This window comes from Leptonotus elevatus, chromosome 2, assembly GCF_054856555.1.
Source record: "Leptonotus elevatus isolate MCC_2025b chromosome 2, RoL_Lele_1.0, whole genome shotgun sequence".
Lineage (NCBI taxonomy): Eukaryota > Metazoa > Chordata > Actinopteri > Syngnathiformes > Syngnathidae > Leptonotus > Leptonotus elevatus.
This window is the reverse complement of record NC_141240.1, coordinates 5,133,859-5,150,504: the sequence shown is the minus strand read 5'-3', so window position 1 is coordinate 5,150,504 and position 16,646 is coordinate 5,133,859. Positions and strand designations below refer to the sequence as shown.

Genomic DNA, 16,646 nt, shown 5'->3' with positions numbered 1-16,646 from the left:
TGCACAGGCTGCCGACCTACCATTAGCAGTTTAGCCGCTACTAATTATCCGTGCAGCCACCAGACCAAAGCAGCAATCAATCGTGTCATCTTTTGATCACCCCAATCCGTGTGAATTGCGAATGATTGCTGGTCTGCGAAAACTTGTTTGAACCAGTCCGTGGCGCAACAAAACGTTGGGCTTGGGTCTTTAAGCTATGCAAACTATTATCGTTGAGAAATGAGAAATGCCCCCCACCCCGCGAAAAAATAAATAAATAAAACTTAGGGGCACCATCACACTTATAAATTTAGGGCACCCAAAGGGGTAGCGGCGGCACTGGTCTGGAGTTCACCGCAGCGCTGGTAAAAGTAATATTAACACATCTAAATCTGTCTGATGCATGTCAAACACATCCCATGTAAGGTTGAGACTCTTGCCTGCAGCTGCCTGCGATCACTTCTTGAATCAAGTTGAATTTGTAGTGTCACTGTGTTCTTCCCACCCTCTCATGCACTGTCTCCATGCCACACTGGTGATTACGCCATTGTTGCCGTGTCACCCCTTTTATCTCGTCACCCGGAGCAACCTCTCCATCTTATTGTCCTGCCATCGCTTTCTATTTCTTTGTAGCTCTGATGAGGGTCACAAGGTCAGCCGGGGAGGGGGCTTGTTATTAGCTGGGTGTGTGTATAGATGCGTGTAGGAGAAGTGTGTACATGTGTAGGCCAACGCAAGAAATCATCATAAGTCAGTCTATATATATATATATATATATATATATATATGTATATATATAAACTCACATCTTAGAATTTTGATTAATCATGATTAATCGCTTAAAAATATTTTTATCAAAAAAATTTGCCTGCCAAATTTGGAGAACACCTTTTATGTGTTAATTCTTTCTACATTTAAAAGGAACCCCGATTGTAATGACAAGTTTTGCTCTATATTATGTATTTGGTTGTTACTAACATAACTATGAGTTTCATTTTTCAAAAATAATTTCCAGTTTAATACATTTTGTAGAACCTTTATTTGGCCACCATTGTTATTTACGTTGCATCGTATTCAGTGTGTAGTGACGTAGAATGACGGCTGGCTCTCTGCCGAGCAATGTGAAACGCCCATAAAGAAAGCAAGGTAAGCCTCCTAAAGGGATGTTCAAAACTCTTGAGTGTGTCTGGTGAATGACGAGAGCACGGCGTGGAGAAGGGTGGCTCTACCGATCGCATGTTGTTTTTTTTAGGAACGTAACAAGGCTTACCTTGCTTTCTTAGGTGCTTAGGTTAGGTTCATTTAATGTCAGGTGGATACCACGCAGCTGCACCTAGAATAAATGGATAATTCCAACAATTCTAGTTAAGAGAATAGACTAATACAATTATTAAAATGAATAATAAAAGACCCAGAGGGTAGCTGAATTTGAGGCAAAAACAATGGCCTTATTTAACAAAAGAAATAACCGATAAATGATTGTGCAAACAAAACCGTATGTAACCGACAAACAGGATAGGAAAATAAATTGGTCTCCCCCCCCCAAAAATAAATAAATATATAAAGCCCTTTTTTTATTGTTTACTAATAACCCTATGACTACTGAAATTAGGATACCTTCTTCAAAAAAGTTTTTGATTGTGACACGGCGTAGGGTATATACCCTTAAATCACCTTCCCCCTTCCGTTTGTTTCCCTACTAAATCACCCAATCAATAATGCACTTTATAACACACCAAACAATGAACGCTACTTTTAAACGCTTTGAAAATATTATTCAAATTACAATGTTCTTTTGTTTTTGTTGTTTTTTTATACCCAGTACTGTGGGATGTACAATAATGGATATACAATACTTCTTTATCCTTAGTGTTATATTGTTAGGCTAGTAAATTTTATGTTCTTGATCATGGCACTCTTCCTAAAGTGCATGAGGAAAGTAACACGCAGACATTTCCAGTGTGTTTTTTGTGTGTGTAGACACTCGTTGGCCTTTCCCTGCCTTCTGTTGCTTTCCATGCTGACTGGCGCTTCTCTCTCGGGTGCTGTGTCTACCATCAGCAGCAACAAAAACGCTGACAATGCTCCTCTCGTAAACAAACACCATCCAGTGGCGTCCACCTGCCCACCAGTTTTTCTACTCTTCTGCTGTTCACTCACATGTGGCTACAAAACTAATCTATCCATCCATTTTCTATAGCCTCATTCTTATTACGTTTTGGTGGTCCCCATGAGTCCAAACCTCTTTTTGAGGGTCAAAACTTGGTTTAACAGTTTAGGTTTGAATTGGGTTATGGTTGAGGTTAGGGTAAGGAATGAGGGTAGGCAATCCTTTTTGATGGTTGGGGTTAGAGTAAGGGTCTAGGAAATGCATTATGTAAATGAGATGTCCCCACTAGACATGTAAACCCAACTGTGTGTGTGTGGGGGTGTGCGTGCGTGCGTGTGTGTGGGTGTGGGTGTGTTTGCTTACTGTGCAGGCTGGTAATAAGAGACACTAGGCGAGTGCCGCCACCGTTGCTTGTTTGATTAGGTGCCCTGAGCGTGTGTATTTACATCCACGTGTAGGCGTGTGCATGTGTGGATGCCACTATTTGTTCAGCTTTGCCTGCTTTCTCAAGGTTGCCTCATCACAGTACATTTGTGTGAATGTGTTTGCCAGAGGGAACAGAATGCATCGCAAACGTGCTCTCCCAGCTGCAGTAAGACGGATGAACGGATTGACAGTCAGTACGTTTAAATGTACAAAAGAAAATCAGACGATTAAATCGACTGAAAGCCGACTTTTAAAATGCGTGTCAACACCGTAATCAGAAATGAATTTAAAAGTTGGATTAACGCCCTTGTACTATTCCACTGGAAAATAAATTCTTGTTACGTGAATACACTTCCATTGGATATCGAAGCTGGCATTGCCTCGTGTCAATCTGAGTAGATTCAGGCCTTTTCCATTTTTGGACATTCTAAAGATGTCACAGATGTTGCCTCACATCTCTGGATTTTGTTGTGCGGTCATAATGGAACCGCAAAGGTTTAGGAGCTGGGGGAACGGGGACAAAACGTATTAAAATGGATGTTGTGGGGCTCTGCTTTTTGACACACCTCTGCAACAGTGGACATCGGGGACAGTGCCTCTGGTCCCCTGTTTTAAAGAAGGGAGACTGCAGGGTGTGTGCAAGACCTCAAGATACCTGAACTCCTCCACGAGTGAGGGGAGGATAGAGCGGGAGATAGACAGGTATATTGGTGCAACGTCTGCTGTGATCCGGACTTTGTATCGGTCTGTCATGGTGAAAAAGGATCTGAGCTCTTGATTTACCAGTCAATCTACGTTCTTACCCTCACTTAGGGTCACGAGCTGTGGGTCAAAAAGAACATCACAAGCGGCCGAAATGAGGTTCTTCCATCTAGGCCATTCCTTAGAGATAGGGTGAGAACTTGAGAAGCTCGACCATTCGGGAGGGACTCAGACTTGAGCCCCGACTCTTCCGCGTAGAGAGGAGAGGAGCCAGATGAGGTGGCAACATTACAGGGTTTTTACTTTCTGGACCTGGATTTGCCACATCTGATTATTTCTGAACACTCCAACAGGCAGTGCACTGCATGGCTACCTGTTCTTTAGGACTTCACCATGGCCTCAGAGGTACAAATGGTGACATTTTTGTAAAACTTAAAGACATCAGTAGTTGTAGCACAACATACGCAGCCTCAATATTGTCTGTTTGACAATATATTTTTGTCATCCATGTGGAGCATCGTGGTCATCACAAATCTGAGGAAGATGTGTCTTCCCCACCCCCATTGCCATCTATGCAAATGCCTCCCCAAACTGTTGTCACATAATTGTAAGCACAGAATTATCAAATAAAGAATTTTCACATAGTGAACATTAGGTCTCGTTCAGACTGGCAGCCCAAATCAGATTTTTAGCCTATCCAGATTTAATGTGGATGGCTATTTTGTAGTCTAAACACAAAGCACATGAAATCAGATTTTTGCGGGACGGATTGAAACCACATGCGGAAGGTAGTTTCATATCTGATTTGGACACCAGTGATCAGCTCAAAACACTCAAAACGGATTTGACTGACCTGATGTCACTCTTGCATGCAAAACCAATGCGCCCCCGCTTTCGATATCCAATCGGTTCGCTGCCCGGCTGTTTCCTCGCATGCTCAGCAGTCACTCGTCTTGACAGCTCCACTGCCCCGTCGGCTCCTGCGCAGTGACAGTGACAGTTAAAATAAGAATAAAGAAAAAATGCTTAGCGCGCTTGTGAGGAACGGGAAGTATGGAGCGGTAAACAATATCACATGACGTCAAACACTGCACGTGCTGGGCGTCGCCTCCGCTCGACATCATTGCTACAGCAACCTGTCAGATGGGTCAATAATGTGGCTTAGTCTAAACAACGCCAGATCGGATTTGGACACTTGCGAAAAACAGTTTGGACAGTCAGCCTAAAAATCTGATTTGAGGAGGAATCCGATTTGCCTGCAGTCTGAACGCAGCTTTATTCTGCACACAGTAAATTATGTAGAGTAAATTTGACTCTATTTAGAGTGGGACCAAATAGACTCAGTTTTAGAGTAATATTTACACGTGGAAGAGAGTAAAATAAAGAATTGAAAAAAAATATTCAAGGGTTGAGGAACTCACGACCTTCAGCTTGGGAGACTGACACACTACCACCTGAGCTTTGCCTCTCCTAATATTTGCTTATCTCCAAGCGGAGACCAAAAACATATTTTTTGGTCTTGATGTTACAAAGATTCCAGCTGACACGAGTGATATACTAAGATACAGCAAGATCTGCGTAGCTCAGGGAGTAGATCAGCTGTCTCCCAAACTGAAGGTTCTACGTTTGTTCCTCAACCCTTGAGTGACTTTTATTTTCCCCCCAATTTTTTTTGCGCACATACTGCTGAAAGATGCCCAAACTCCCCACCATATGGATAAGACAGAGGGCTGGTGCCACAAACTGTGCTGATAACGTCGCACTTCTTCCATTCCTCGTTGTCTGAATAGCAAAGGCATAAAAGGCATTTTCTCCACCCCGCCATGCCAGGCAACTCCCAGCGGCCTCTCTGTTGACACAGCCGCCACAATGGTAGCTAAAGGCCTCCCATTATGACACTAACCCTGGGCCCGGTCGCAGCCCTGCAGGGTTATCCAGTACACAGCGGCCAGCACTGGCCAAAAGCCCCTTCAATATCAGCTTGCATGTATAAGACTAAACCCCCTGCCCCCAGCTGCATTGTTCAGCATTATTCTGGCCCGACAATGGGAAATCACACTTTGAAAGTCATTTTCAAAAAGGGGGAAGCCAATCAAAAATTATTGTTTCTATTTGGCTGAGTGGCCTGCCCCTCCCAAAACCCGGGTTTCATTCACAGCCATTATACAGACAAATTAAATAAAAGCGAGTATGGGGTCGGAGGAGGGCTGAGAGTTTCGCTGGCATTCGCCAGTGGCATTTGGGCTCAGGAGGATCTCTTTGGAGCCACATGAGAGGGAAGCATTGAAAGATGTTGATGCAAATAATACTGCATGGCCGCTCTTATCGAACAACTTCAACTGCAACAGTTGGCAACTTGGGGAATTAGCGCAAAGCCGTTTTCTCATTCATTATTATTATTATTTATTTTTTTGCAAAGCTGCAGCAGGTGATAACTGTATGATGGAGGCCTACTGAGAAGAAGGGAAGGTATGTTGTTACTCCTGACACACAGAGAGAGGCCTTACATGAATGTGTGTGTGTGTTTTTTTTCATCAGACATGGCTAAAACTTATTCTGAAATTATCAGCTACAGTATATTTAAATTTTGGTCAACTGTTTGTGCTGTTTCTCATGCACGAGCATCAAAAGGACATCTGGACATTGGCTGATTAAAAAATTATTGCTGCGAGGATGTTTAATGTTTGAGAGGACCCTGTGCTTTTTCCTATTACTTACTCCATTAATAAGAGTTTACATGTTTCGGACTGATTTCACTAATTTGCCTGAATGCTACTTGTGTCAGGATTTGATCCCCCCCCCCCCCCCCATGTTTCTGTCCTGTGTTGATCAAGCCAGTAATCGCATCTATTGTCTAATAAGCAGTCCCGTGACATGTTCGGTTGGTGTGACAAAGCACACATGAGACCAAGTGAGTGAGAGAGCGAAAAAGGTTGCTGATGGGATGGAGAAAAGGGCAGTTGGAGGGGTGCCGCTCTTTGGGCTCTTTGAAAGCAAGGAGATCTTGGCTGGGAGCTTGACCCCATTTAGGACAAGCGAGAGAACTCAGGGAAGTGGGGGCCAAGGGGATGAGGGCTCCTCAGACCTGCACTTAAAGGCCCTCTGCAGGAAGCCCTCATTCTTCCGCCTCTTCAGCAGCAGAAGTAGTAGCAAAATGCCTAATTTAGCATGTGGGAGGAAGGGAAGGGGAGAATCAGAGGAGGACCCCCATCTTCCTATAAGCCGAGTGGGGGTGTCACATCAAAACTGAGAGGTAAATGTCAGCAAGAAGACAAGCATTAGTGTATTTTCTCATTTATTTGTGTGTGCAAACCTTGTAATCTACACACTGTGTGACATTTGACAGAGGAAGCTTAGCGACTGTCTTTTGCCACTTGATGTGATGACTGTAACAAACAACAGCTCTCACAATAGCTCCAAAATCTGAAATGATTACTGAAAGACCTTTGTTTTTGTTTTTGTTTTTTGTTTTTACAAGATGCCACAGTCCACATGTCCACATACAAGTAAAAATAATTATGCAAATCATACTGTTAATTTTTGTCCTAATGGGCACCACATGCTTCGTCAAAAGGCAGTAGAGCTGAAAAATTACTTACATTTAAAAGGCAACAATCAAAGTGTTAACATTAAATTCTTACAGAAATGGGAACAATTATATTGCACTGATAAATAAATAACTACTGTATTACCCTCAACAAAACAAGGCCTGTCATCTATTTTACATCTACTGTTATGCCAATCATGTCGCAAAAAAAAGAATGTAAGTCGAAGTCTCTTTAAATGTGTATGTGTGTTTGGGGGGGCTGGGGGGTCAAACCACCTGCTGTAGCCCCTAAATTTCCCTATTGGGATCAATTAAAGGATATTTTATCTAATTATTACAATACATTGAGAATGATTGTAGAATTTACAAAACATTTTAACAGCTTCATGTATGCATTAAAGGGACTATTCTAATCAATCAGTGATATTTTCTGTTGCCCTGCTCTCAAAGCAAACTTGCATTTTTTTTTTTTTTTTCAGTTTAAAATCTGATAATACAGGTGTTGAACTACTTTGTACCCAAAATGTGTGTTGGCCAATCTGGGGCAACTTTATTTTTCAATGTCATCATTTTATTAAACCAAATCTCCTCATTTGAGTAACAGGACTGAAAGTAACAGGATTTTTAGCATACAATTAACAAATACATAAAATACAGCCGCATGGTATTTTTGCTAGTAGAATGTTGCTAATGTACTAAGCACATTACACTGATTCATTTTTCCCCCTTTTTAATAATGAGTTAACAAAAAAGGAAACATGAAGTAATATGAGTTTTCTGGGATTCACAGTAATTTTCTGGAGGTCTGGGGGAATTTTCTGTGTGTGTGTGTGTGCGTGCGTGCGTGCATTAACTCTAGCTTTCTGGGTCCCTCAAAGGGACTATCATCATTGGTAATCCTTTTCTTGGTTGCCTAATCTGTTTTCGCCGAGGTTAGTAAACAGCCACCCATCACCCTGACAAAGGAACTCCCCCTAACCCAACACCCATCACCATCCCCCTATGCAGGCCTCATCCACTGCTTACCTCATTCCATCAAGGTTTTGTCTTTATTCTGCCATTTCTCTTCTTTCAATCATTTTATTAGTGGCTTCATGTACTGGACATTAAAGAATCTGACCAAATAAATACATCCTGGATCTTTCAATTGCAACTCTACCTCTGTTTCCTCATCAACCCAGCACATCCAAACAATAAATGTTTGTTTACTACGGTATCTTACTGAGTCCGCTCTCTCCTCCTCATCCTGCGATCATCCACAAATTGAATTAACAAGTGTACAGTATGACAGAGAGAGAGAGAGAGAGAGAAAGAGAGGGGAGTGTGCAGAGGGAGAAGAAAAGTGTGACAGTGTCGATTCAGTCTGAATTTTGGAAAAGAAAAGCTCTAAGTATTTCCGAAGCAAGAGGCCCTCTCGCAGACAGACAACAAGCCATTAGTGCAAACTGCAAAGTGAGAGCTGACGATTCATTAGACACCAATTAGAGGACAAGGTGTGATGATTAAATAATGAGTGCACATGCTTAAAAGGGTTCAGTGCATGTGGCTACTTTCACACATTATAGCACAAGTTAGATTGCAAAACATTGCTTCATTTGAATGTTCAAATTGCACAAAATTTAAATAGCGCAACAGAATTATTCGCTGTGGAACATTGTTGGCAGAGTGGAGAATCACATCGCTTCTGTTCTGAGTAGGGATCTTATTGGTTAATTGGAAAGGAAAACACCCTTTCAGCTCTTACTTAACCTGAGGATCAGGGGTTATTCAACTTTTTACTAAGTCCGATTGGTCGTAATCAGACCTTTTAATTGGCAAAAATCAAAGGTCGGGTTAATATGTTTGTTTTAATTGGCACGCATATGTAAGTACCAACTTTTTTTTATGTGTGATTATTTATTGCAAATTGTTTTGTGGACCTCAGGGATGCTGGTTTGACAGCCGCTGTTTGGATGATTTATCATCCAGGAATTAAGCACTGCAGTGACTTTGGTGGTTTAACCACGGAACAATTTTGAGCCCCTCCTTCCAATCAAATTCAGCATAGGACTGATAATGGGATGGCTTTTAAAGGGACATCTTCAAATGGCGGCCTGCGATCCAGGTCAACCAAATCAAGGTCTCGTGTGGACCCGCGATCAACAGCTAATTAATAAAGATTAAGTACTCTATGAGCTACACATAGTATTACTAGCAGCCTGTTGTGATTGTGTGACCATAATGAGCCAATTTATTGTTTGTTTATTGGAAAAGACATAAATGTAACATTTCAGTCGAAAAGAAGTGTGTCTATGATGCAGCTACTGAGACGCTGTAAACAAAATAACTTTTTTCTTCTTTTTTTTAACTTGAAAGTTAGTCTGAGATGCTTGTGCTGCTTTACTTCAAATTGTTTGCCAGCCATTTGTTTTTTTCAGTTGGAGGCATCAAAATAAAATGTGGGCTGAAATGTATAGGCCTGACATGTTTGCACCTGTTTAGTTAATATTCACATTGAATGTGGTCAATGCAATTTCATATTTAGGGAAACTCTTTCTTCATGCGCACTATCGCATTTTAAATGATGAATCGACAGATCAGATACAATGTATTTATTCATTGAATAATAATTTCCCAAAAGAAATTATAGCAACAGACATGGTATAGTGTACACAAGGTCATTGAATGAAATTCAAATTCCACAGCACTATTTTCACCTGACATTATGTGACTTGGTGTCACCATACAGTATGCTGCTGCGACCTAAATGACAAGTGAGACGGTTCTGTAAAGAAATGCAGCTCACTGATATTTGAAATCATAAAACCACAAAATACTACCACTACTACTTTATTGTATGCTTTCATATTTGATCTCCCTTGACCCTTCTCTGTCACTGCCCCCCTTTTGTTCCAATTATTATCACCACTCTGGAGATGTGAAGTGTCTATTATTTTGTACAGCCCACAGCGTCGCCCATGTCAAAATTTGTGTATGAAGGACGTAGAGGTCAGCGCTCGAACCTTTGTGTGTGTGTGTGTGTGTGTGTGTGTGTGTGTGTGCGCGCGCTCTATCAGTGCACCTGATCTGCAGAAGAGCTGACAGTTTGCTATGACAGACAGTGAAAAACCAACTGGCTGTGCCGTCGAATGCACAGCAGATATTCCTTTGAAGTGAGTGTTTGTGGAATTATTATTAACATGTGATCGATCAGCTAACCCCTTCAACACCGCCGACAGTCACACCTTTGTGACATCGACGGTTTCCAGCACCCTTATGCACCTTTCAATTGGTAGCGTCCCAATTTTTGCAGTTGTGGGTACCTGTTAGTGACTGCCAATCAATCCAGGGAGTTAAACTGAAATTTTCAGTGGGGTGGCCAAGGTGACACATTTGACTGACGGCACATGCACATGTACACAATTCACGTGTACATTCACGCATGTAACCCCATCTGTGACTGAGAAATGATTGTTTATCATACATAGTCAAGGTTTCATGAAATAAAATTCTCACCTATCCAGAAACTTGCTAAACACACTCGTAATACAAGCAGGATCAAATTAAAGTAAAATGCAATGCTTTGCTGTACTTCGTTTACGAGATAAGAGCCAATCAGAGTAATCAATTGTCACTGACAGCTGACACCGTTTAGCATAGTACAACCGACGACCCATTCATATAAATCATTATCTAAAAATCACATATGATTCAAAAATCTCTTAATTCTTCACAATTGCAAATGCTGATTTTTACTTTGTTTGTTCCTGCTTGTATTATAAATGTGTTGAGCAAGATTATGGATATGTGTGCATTATATTTCATGAAACCATGACTGTGTATGATAAACAATGACTTCTCAGCCATGTTGCTTGCTTACTATGGTGTGAAAGCAATGATTTTGATTGATGTCGACAATTTATATCATCATCTTCCCATTTAGATATATCAGCAAAGTATCTTTCCTTTGATGTATGGTGATTTGTTGTACGTATGTCACCCTGGAATATTGAACTGACCAATCATCACCAAAATGCATATGCCCATCCCTTCTCATGTCAATGTCAACATGTAAAAATATCAAACAAATGGCTCAATATTGTCAATTTTGTAGCAGTGATCAGCTTTTCTTCATAGGAGCTCACATTTAATGTCAATAAAATCCCAAACCGAAACCATAAGAATGGATTATACTTTTTTTTTTCTAACTATCATTTTATGTTCTGTAGTCCTTATTGACTTTTTGTTGTTGGTGTTGTTTCAGAAACCTGCTTTTCCACCTGCCACCTATCCAACAATTGTGGAAACTGCTGGACCATAGACGGCAAAGCAAAACATACAAGATGAACAATTTTGATGCAACAAGACTTGCCTCAATTCCACCTCACACACACCTACTTGTACTATTTGCTAGCGTGGCTTCATTGTCTTTGATCAAGTTCACAGTTAACGCAGCTGTCTATCAGAAAATTTCCCTGCACTTCATATTTCACGCTGCTGACTTTTTTTTTTTTTTAACAATGATTTTCTTTTCCAGCAGGATTTGGCATCTGCCAGTGCCCACAGAGCCAAGACTACCAAAACCTGCTTTAATAGCCATGGAATAACAACACTTGATAGGCCACTCACCTGACTTGAACCCCATTGAAAAGTGATGTTGTATGTGTTGTCGAGAGGGACCACGCTTTTGGGAGGACATTTGGGAGGTGCACCGCGTTACCGAGACTGACATACCATGATCTCGAGACCAGGCCGAGAGTCCTTTAAAAAAAAAAAGAAGAAAATATGGTCACCCTAGGGAAAATAATCCCAGAAATGCAAACGGTGTAAATTAGGCCAATATCAAACCATCTTGTGATACATTAACACCTGAACTGTACCAAAGGCTGATCGTCCTCATGCCACGCCACCTTGATGCTCTGTTGAATAGAAGCCCAACAAAGAACTGAGGACATATGGCTTGAATACACTTTTCAGAAGGCCAGCATTTGTGTGCTTGAGATCCTCTTTTGTTGGTCACATGAAATATTCTTATTTTGTGAAACACTCTTTTGTGTCTGTTGTTCTGCCATAATCATCAAAATTTAAACAAATAAAAGCTTAGAATATTTCACTTTATGTGTGGTGAACTAATGTAACAAACAAATGTCACTTTTTTGAAACAAATTAATGAAATCAATTGACTTTTCCTCTATACTCTAATTTTGTTGTCTGTATAAAATGACTGGAAATGCCTGGTCATCAGTCAAAACAAAATGTGTGTGTGTGTCTTTATCTAGTTCCTTGTCAAAATGTAAAACAAACAAAGAAAAAAGAAAAAAGACAATGCCAAGGTGACAAACGGTGAGCAGCTTCTATCCTCAGGCAGCAACAAGCAGGTGCGAGGGAGTTTAAGGACTGGAAACGCCGTGGCAGCTGGCATATTATAGAACAGCTAAATAATATAGTGAAATAAAAACCAGATCGCCTATACATTCAATTAAAAAAGAAAAGAAAAAAGGAGTGCGTCGCTTCACAGGGCCCCCATTTCGTCAAATAATAATAATAATAATAATGAAAAAGAAGAATTTGTGTTTTTATTTTTGGTATCACATTGACCTATGAACATCGTTGGTAAAAAACAAACACAACGGGAATTTAAAATGTAGGCCTTCCGATACTATTTGCAACTTTTAAAACAGATGCCGTTTAATGTATGCGAGCATGCGTGTAGCCTATAAGCAGGTGCGTGCACGAGTGTGTTAAATATCTTTCTCTCATGTTCGCCACAGAGCACTGGTAAGAAACAAAGGGGTGCTTTGAATGGCACGTGCTCTGCGCCGTCAGTCAACTGTCTCCTAGCAACCGACAACAGAAATGCACCTGTGGCTCTGAATAGAGCAAAGCAGAACAGAGCCTGTTGGTTGTCAAAAGCGCAGAGAAATTCCAAACGTTTAATTCACAGCGGTTGATTATTGATCTAAAATAGAAGTCATATCAGTCTAATGGACGGAGTTCTGGAGTTGTCTTTTCTAACGTTAACAACATTAATAATCATGAAAAGTAATCAATTGTGTTATTTTTTTGTGGGGACAAATTGATATGCCGATCTATTGTCGTATACAGCCTATAGGCTAAAAAGAAAAGAATAGAAGAAGAAGCCTATAGCCCCCCCCCCCCACCCCCCTACCCTCCGTATAAGCGTTGTGGAAAAAAAAAAGTTCTGAAGATGCTGTTTTAATAATAATAATCGTGATATTCATGTTAAACAATTATCCTATAAACTCACTTGCATTAGTAGCCCCTTTCACGCACGCAGGCGCACGCGCACAGTCTCTGTGACGTCACCAGAAGCTCGGGCCCGCGCATGCAAATGACGTCCCCGCTCGAGCTTCTCCATTGGCCGCCCGCGCTCATTTAGCAGCTGTCAGGGCGCGCGGCCCGGGCAAGCCGAGCCAACTTTTGCCAGCGAGCTCGGAGCAAAGTGGTGCACGCACGCTGAGCTCCCAGGTTGCCTTCTTCCTTTCCTGCCAGGCGGATGACAGCAAAAAGGGCAACGAGGGGAAGTGAGGAGCAAGTTTCCCTCTGAGACGGCCACTGCTTTTCATCACTCTTCAGCATCCTCGTGGGTGGGGCCCGGGGTGAGGCGGCCTGAATGTTTCTGCGGGTCTGAGTGATTCGGCCAAGACAAGGTGAATGTACAGCATCATGATGGAGACGGACTTGCACTCCCCCGTGGTGCAACAGACCAACCCGTCCAACCCCGGGGGGCACGGCGGCGGAGGAGGAGGAGGAGGAGGTAAAGTCCCTCAGGAGCGAATCAAGAGACCCATGAACGCTTTCATGGTGTGGTCGCGTGGCCAGCGTCGCAAGATGGCCCAGGAGAACCCCAAGATGCACAACTCGGAGATCAGCAAGCGGCTGGGGGCTGAGTGGAAAGTGATGACCGAGGCCGAAAAGCGGCCCTTCATTGACGAGGCCAAGCGGCTGCGGGCCATGCACATGAAGGAGCACCCGGACTACAAGTACCGGCCGCGGAGGAAGACCAAGACGCTGCTCAAGAAGGACAAGTACTCGTTGGCCGGTGGGCTCCTCGGCAACGCGGCGGCCGTGGGGATGGGCGGCGGGCAGCGATTGGAGAGCCCTGGGGTGTACACGGCCCACGTCAACGGCTGGCCTAACGGCGCGTACTCCGCGGCTGCGGCGGCTCACGCCATGATGCAGGAGGCGCAGCTGGCTTACACGCAACACCCGGGCGCCGGCGCTCACCCGCACCACCACACGCACCAGCACTCGCACCCGCACAATCCGCACAGGTACGACATGAGCGCCTTATCTTACAGCCCCATCTCGAACTCGCAGAGCTACATGAGTGCCTCTCCGCCGGGCTACGGGGGCATCACGGGCTACACGCACCAGCACCACAGCGCCGGCGTGTCACCCGTGTCGGGTGCGCTCGGGGGGACTCTGGGGCCGCTGGTGAAGGCGGAGCCGAGCGCGAGCCCACCGCTGTCCACGGCGCGGCAGCCGTGCCCCTCGGGGGACCTGCGGGACATGATCAGCATGTACTTGCCCACCACCGGGGACGCGGCGGTTGATTCGTCTGTGCAGGGGCGCCTGCACGTGCTCCACACGCAGCACTACCAGGGGAGCAGCCCCCACGTGAACGGGACGGTTCCCCTGACGCACATTTAAATGTATTTCATGTTGTACAAGCACTGAATCGCAACCAAATACTCCAATGGGCCGCTGCTGCTCGCGTGTAATTTGAGGTGTTTACAGCCATAAAATGCAATCTCCTTGAACAAAGTTTTTTTTTTTTCGTTCTCCCCCGAACGGTTTCTTCTTTTGTTTGGCCAAGCTTGACGGAACGCTCACGCTGATTTGTTTGAGCTCTCGGTAGCAGAGGTTGCCAAGTTTTCACACGATTTAAATTATAATCCTCCAGGTCTGCTGCATTAGTTAATTTTTTTCTCTCGGTTGTGTGGAATTTAACGAGACTCCGAGGAAAGCGTGCAAATGTGTTTTGAAAAAGTTTCCAAGCAGCAATATAAATTGATTTCAAGTTTTAATCCTTGTAAACCCGTGAGTCGGTCGCTGTAATTTGATTTTGTTGTTGTAAGTGTTGTTAATGGTGAATAAACGCTTTATGCAATTGTATTGTCACAAGGAGGAGACTGTTGCTTTCCCCAGCTGATTTATTTCCAAAGTATTTTCACACCATTGGGAAAGGTTTAGGCCTATTTATTTTTCCCCCGTGAAATGTAAGTAACTGTGCACCTAACGCAAGCGCGTGCAAATGCTCTCCTGCTATTTATGCTTTAAGTGATTTTTCTATCAATTTTTTTTTACCTGTATAGAGAAGGAAATTGTCTAATTCATTTTCAATTGAGATACAGTATAAATTGTTGTACGCATTATCAAAACAATGTTTTTTAAAACAACATTTATAAATGTAAGAATAATAGGCTATATTCTGTGTTACATTTGAAAACAGATTTTTATGTCATCAACATTATAATTTTATTCGCATTTGCAGGTACTTAAAATGTCACAGATTTGCCGTCTAATATTTCTTTTTATTTGATCAATTTCCAACAGGGCCACAGATAATTGTTTCAAATCATCTTGTATTGTTTTTCTGTGTTCAAATCCATGGAACATGCAAAATAAAAGAGATGTGCAAGCTTACACGGCCTTCCCATAACACTTGCTGTAATTGCATTATTATTTAAATATTTAAATGTGAAATGTTTGTTTTTCAAAGCTTTAATAAGTGAAGGTGTGATTGGCATTCATCTTTAATTCCGTTCACATTTCCTAATGTTAAAAATAGTTGGAATTCAGCAACAAATACCTGCGTGTATCTATTGAACTCGAACTTTATTTTCGTCAGCCTTTTGTCAAGCTTGCAATTGGAATGGGAAGAGGGGCTTTGAGTGGCTTTGAGTGGAAGTTGTTGGCATGACATTTCTTTATCCACTCCCACTTTCCCAAGTTTTGCAACCGACCAAAAAACAAAAATCAGCTCGATTTATATTAAATTAATATTGACAAATTTAAACCAATAATTTACATAAATAGAAAAACGTTAATTTGAGTGTTTAAGAAATTATATATTTTTAATTTCCTAGCATATTTCATAATTTATTAATGTGTACTGCATTTTAATGCTGCATGGTTTATCTCTTTTAATAAATGTCAATAATTATTTTCTCATGTTCTCATTATTCAAGGAATTTTAATTTTTAAAGATTGTAATGTGCTGATCCATTATTATTTTTTATATTCAAAGATTTATACCAAAGGCTATGATTGTTTATTTGGACTCGATCCATTATAAACATAACTACAATTTTTTATTGCTTCTAAAAATAATAATAATAAAAGATTAGTAAAGAGCTCAAAACGTACTTAGAGATGCATGATCAGTTACTGCCGCTCGGATGAGTGTTTATTAAAGCACCGTCATCCAGAAATCCTGTGCCATCCTTTCAAAGGCTCAGATAAAGAAGCAACTTGAGCTGCACCGTCATAAAATGGCATTTGTGTGGAAGCACAAAACTTCCAGAGTTTCAATCCAGCAAATCCAGTTGACTCCAGCAAATTCATAACAACGTGTCATGAGGAACTAAGCAGTCGTGCAAAATACTGTAACGGCATGAAAATTGAATAACCTGCTTTAGTGCCTATACTCAGAAAGACTTTGAAAATTGTTGGTTTGTCAAAAATGAGCTAAAGGTGATGATCCAAATGACAGCAATCTATGAGCAGCTCCTCAAATAACGACAATCTATGAGCAGCTCTTCAGTGTTTAAAACAAATAATTTGCCATTTATCAGTACGTTTGGAGATCAGGTGCTGGATCCCAAGCCTCGAGTACTTTGCAGATGTTTTCTTGCTGTGATTTCTTTGCTGCACATG

The 16,646-nt window shown here is 42.0% G+C and overlaps 1 protein-coding gene and 1 long non-coding RNA gene across 2 annotated transcripts; both read left to right on the top strand.

Annotated features, from left to right (window-relative positions):
• Positions 1-5,417: 5,417 nt before the first annotated feature.
• LOC147178249 (uncharacterized) lies at positions 5,418-11,856 on the top strand. Its single transcript, XR_015094124.1, has 2 exons — positions 5,418-5,686; positions 11,008-11,856. It is a non-coding gene; the product is annotated as an uncharacterized LOC147178249 (long non-coding RNA).
• Positions 11,857-13,026: 1,170 nt separating this feature from the next.
• Positions 13,027-15,413, top strand: sox1b (SRY-box transcription factor 1b). The gene has a single exon (XM_086068796.1). It carries the CDS (start codon positions 13,419-13,421, stop codon positions 14,415-14,417), a length of 999 nt encoding a protein of 332 aa, XP_085924922.1. The 5' UTR covers positions 13,027-13,418; the 3' UTR covers positions 14,418-15,413.
• Positions 15,414-16,646: the final 1,233 nt, after the last annotated feature.

What these genes read in the sequence shown, in the direction of transcription:
- sox1b (XM_086068796.1), top strand. Translation starts at nt 13,419, where the DNA reads ATGTACAGCATCATGATGGAGACGGACTTGCACTCCCCCGTGGTGCAA.